The sequence below is a fragment of the Tachysurus fulvidraco genome, chromosome 3 (genome assembly GCF_022655615.1).
Source record: "Tachysurus fulvidraco isolate hzauxx_2018 chromosome 3, HZAU_PFXX_2.0, whole genome shotgun sequence".
Taxonomy (NCBI): domain Eukaryota; kingdom Metazoa; phylum Chordata; class Actinopteri; order Siluriformes; family Bagridae; genus Tachysurus; species Tachysurus fulvidraco.
Genome location: NC_062520.1, coordinates 28,201,853 through 28,205,677, shown reverse-complemented (window position 1 = coordinate 28,205,677; position 3,825 = coordinate 28,201,853). Strand labels below are relative to the sequence as shown.

The 3,825-nt window shown below is 40.3% G+C and overlaps 1 protein-coding gene across 2 annotated transcripts in view; it reads right to left on the bottom strand.

Annotated features, from left to right (window-relative positions):
* Window positions 1-3,372, bottom strand: part of ptpn6 (protein tyrosine phosphatase non-receptor type 6) — a 26,346-nt gene extending 22,974 nt beyond the window's left edge. The window contains exons 1-3 of one of the 2 annotated variants that reach the window (XM_027154686.2): window positions 3,354-3,372; window positions 1,484-1,514; window positions 171-293 (exon numbers count right to left, since the gene is read on the bottom strand). In XM_027154686.2, the coding sequence (XP_027010487.1) occupies window positions 171-293; window positions 1,484-1,491 (131 nt within the window). In that variant the 5' untranslated portion in view covers window positions 1,492-1,514; window positions 3,354-3,372. Of the gene's footprint in view, window positions 1-170; window positions 294-1,483; window positions 1,515-2,336; window positions 2,463-3,353 lie in introns of those variants that run through there. The other variant, XM_027154678.2, reaches the window with a different exon arrangement.
* Window positions 3,373-3,825: the final 453 nt, after the last annotated feature.

Genomic DNA, 3,825 nt, shown 5'->3' with positions numbered 1-3,825 from the left:
TCTTTTACTTGCACCTCTCCTTTGTGCACTGATATAGTAAATAAACAAAATTCACTGAAACTATTAGAAATAAAGCAGGTGCGAATGAAAGGTTGCTGATTTGTAATAAAGCTGTAATAATGATGTGGTTATTAATAAATACACAGTGAGATGTTGGTGTGTGTCAGTACCTGACTGACAGAGAGAAATCACCAACGTTCTTTCTACTCGGTCTCGCCAGGAAACTACCATCAACTCCGCGAGTCTTCAGTAGAGACTCTGCTTCCAAACCGGACAGATCTCTGTGGAACCACCTACACACACACACACACACACACACACACACACACACACACACACACACACACACACACACACACACACACACACACACACACACACACACACACACACACACACACACACTCACCTGCCTCAGCTAACTCTGTTCCATAATAATAAATCTGTGTGTGTGTGTGTGTGTGTGTGTGTGTGTTACTGTGTGGTAGTTTAAGAGCTCTGGTTAATAGCAAAGAGCTACAGCTAAATAATAATAATAATAATAATAATATTTAAAGAACACACCGGAATATTTGTAATAAAGTGTCTGACAAAATGAATTAAATTGCAGAAGTAATTTGTTAAAAAAAATGATAATCAGAAAAATGTAAATGAAATCATAAAATGTAATCATACAGATTTGTACATGTAATCACACAGATTTGTACAGACGTGTAATAACACAGACGTGTAATCTCACAGACGTGTAATCACAGACATGTACAGACATGTAATCACACAGACGTGTACACACACAGACGTGTAATCACAGACCTGTAATCACACAGACGTGTACACACACAGACGTGTACACACACAGACGTGTACACACACAGAACACAGACGTGTACACACACAGACGTGTAATCACAGACCTGTAATCACACAGACGTGTACACACACAGACCTGTAATCACACAGACGTGTACACACAAAGACGTGTACACACATAGACGTGTACACACACAGACGTGTACACACACAGACGTGTACACACACAGACGTGTAATCACAGACCTGTAATCACACAGACGTGTACACACATGTAATCACAGAGACGTGTACAGAGGTGTGATCACAGATTTGTACAGATGTGTAATCACACAGACGTGTACAGATGTGTATAGACGTGTAATCAAACAGACGTGCACAGACGTGTAATCACAGATGTGTACAGACGTGTAATCACAGGTGTGTAATCACACAGACGTGTACAGACATGTAATCATAGAGACATGTACAGCGGTGTGATCACAGACGTGTACAGACGTGCACAGACGTGTAATCACAGATGTGTAATCACACAGATGTGTACAGAGCATCAGTTTTACTCCTATGAAAAACAACCATATGCAAAAACCATATTTAAATGCTTCCAACTTGACATTAAAAACACACACACAAACATACAAACACAGACACACAGAGTAGTGTCTACACTTACCGAACCATCTTTGTCTTTCTCTCTGAAAAAGCTGAAGAACAAATGAAAGTTATTTCCATAAACTAATAGACAGCATTCACACTGACATTTAACAATGCATGTGCTAATATGCTAACATGCTAACAGTGCTGCACTTCCTTTACTTATTTCTCTATTTTCTCTATCTGTCTCTCTACCCAAATCTGTCTTTCCCTCACTTTCGCTGTCTATCTTTTCATCTGTCTCACTCTACATCATTCTGTCAATGCCTGAATTGTCAATTGTCAAAATCTTCACCTCCATCATCGGTCAACATCTCCCCTGTCTGTCTTTCCCTCCATTCTCTGTCTATTCCTTCATCTGTCTATCCCTCCATAGTCTGTTTATACCTCGCTCGACTACCTCTCTGTCTGTCTTTTTTTAATCCTTCCATCTCCTCTCTGCCCATCTGTCTGTCTTTCTACCACATTTGTCTTGCTATCCCGGCCTTTGTCTTCTCCTTCATCTATCTCCATGTGTCATCTGTCTCTCTCCCCCACCTGTCCCTTGGTTTCATCCTTTCTCCATCTACAGTCCTCTGTCTTTCTCCATCTGTTGCTTTTATCTTTCTGTCTGTCACTCCTTCTATCCCTCTGTTTGTTTCCCTAAACATCTATCCCTCTATCTGCCTCACTATCTTTTTTTTAACTCCACTCCAGTTCCTCTTATAAAAGGACCATTGAGAGACACCTGCAGTACATTTCTGTCTTCCTCTTTTTAATTTTTTTGGCCTCTGTGCTTTTCTATCTGTCTTTCCTTCTCTCTTTACTTTCTCTCTTCATTACTTTATCATTTGTCTTATACGTTTTTATGAGGCAAAAAGTAAACCACTTACTGTTCTTGTCGCTTTGTGAATGATCAACGGTCAACTTCTCTGACTATATATATATACGCCTATATGTTCCTCCCTCCCTCCCTCCCTCTCTCTCTCTGTCTCTCTCTCTCTCTCTCGTGTTGTCACACTAAAAACTCTTCCTTCCTGTTTTCTTTCTTTTTTTCACAGCACATTGAAAGCGAGAGTGCAGTGAGACTGATGGTAGTGGTGGGGTTAAAGTAACACTGGCTAGAGAAATTTACTTCTATATAATCTCCCTCTCTCTCTCCCCTTCTCTCTCCCTCTCCGATTGGCTTTACTCTGAACAAAGTAGGAGTAGAGTGAATAGTCCTTGACCTTTGATACAAACAGAAATGACATTCTAGAGAAAAAAGGACACATCTGACTAACTTCTTTATATGTTCAGCCGCTTCTATCTCGTTAAATTTCTATCCTTCTCCCGACTGTCACTTTTTTGCTTTCTTTCTCTTTACAGAGTATCTAGTAATTCAGTAAAGGACACAAAGTTCGAGCACACAATCACACTTCCTTATTACTGACAGAACGTCCACACACACACACACACACACACACACACACACACACACACACACACACACAAAACTACAAGTTCCTATGCTTGTGTAAGCAGGCCGATTGCTCCAGTATTGTGTTTTCCCAGATTACAACAAACTGAGTTTTCACACAGCTTAAACAGTAAACTACATTTCCCACAATTCACAGCATTGCAATATGAGGAAGCAAAGTAAGGTGTGTTTGAATTGCAAATGTTAAGGAGACAGAGCAATGTTCGATTTGAATATCTGCAAAAATACACAGCAGAAGATAACACCTCTGTTTCACCCACACACAGCCCTGTTACACTGTGCGTATGAGTTTTTTCATACCCGAGAACACTACAGCTCAGTCAGCATGCGTCTTACTCAAACAAGTATTTACTCTCGTTGTCATGGTTACAGCAGGCTAATGTGTAGAAGGATCAGTGATAGAGTTTGAGAGCCTCAGTACACCACTCACTTGTTCACCCGGAGATAAACACACAAAGAGCTGAGAAGTCTAATGGAAAGATTTTCCTGAACCACACCTCACCATCTAAAAAAAGAGGAAAAAACAACACACACACAAATAATCAAACAAATTAACAAACATATCAGAAGATTATTGAATGTAAAACTCACCAACCCACAGACAGGTAGATGCCTTTTAGCTCTCTCTCCTGTTAACTTTTATTTAAACTCCTGTATGGTCTCTCCTGGCTGCGTGTCTGTCTGTCTGCACGGTTATAAACAAAAGTAAAAAACAGACTGGAGCAACACTCACCCACTCCAGAGCTGTCTCACTCTCAGTGTGTATATACAAACCTGTCTCCCTGTGTGTGTGATAAGTTATCTAACAGGATGATTACACTTCTCCACCCTGTAATTGTAATAATTGCTGTGCTGTCTGAGAGAAAAAAGCCTCTTTACACACACACACACACACAATATTG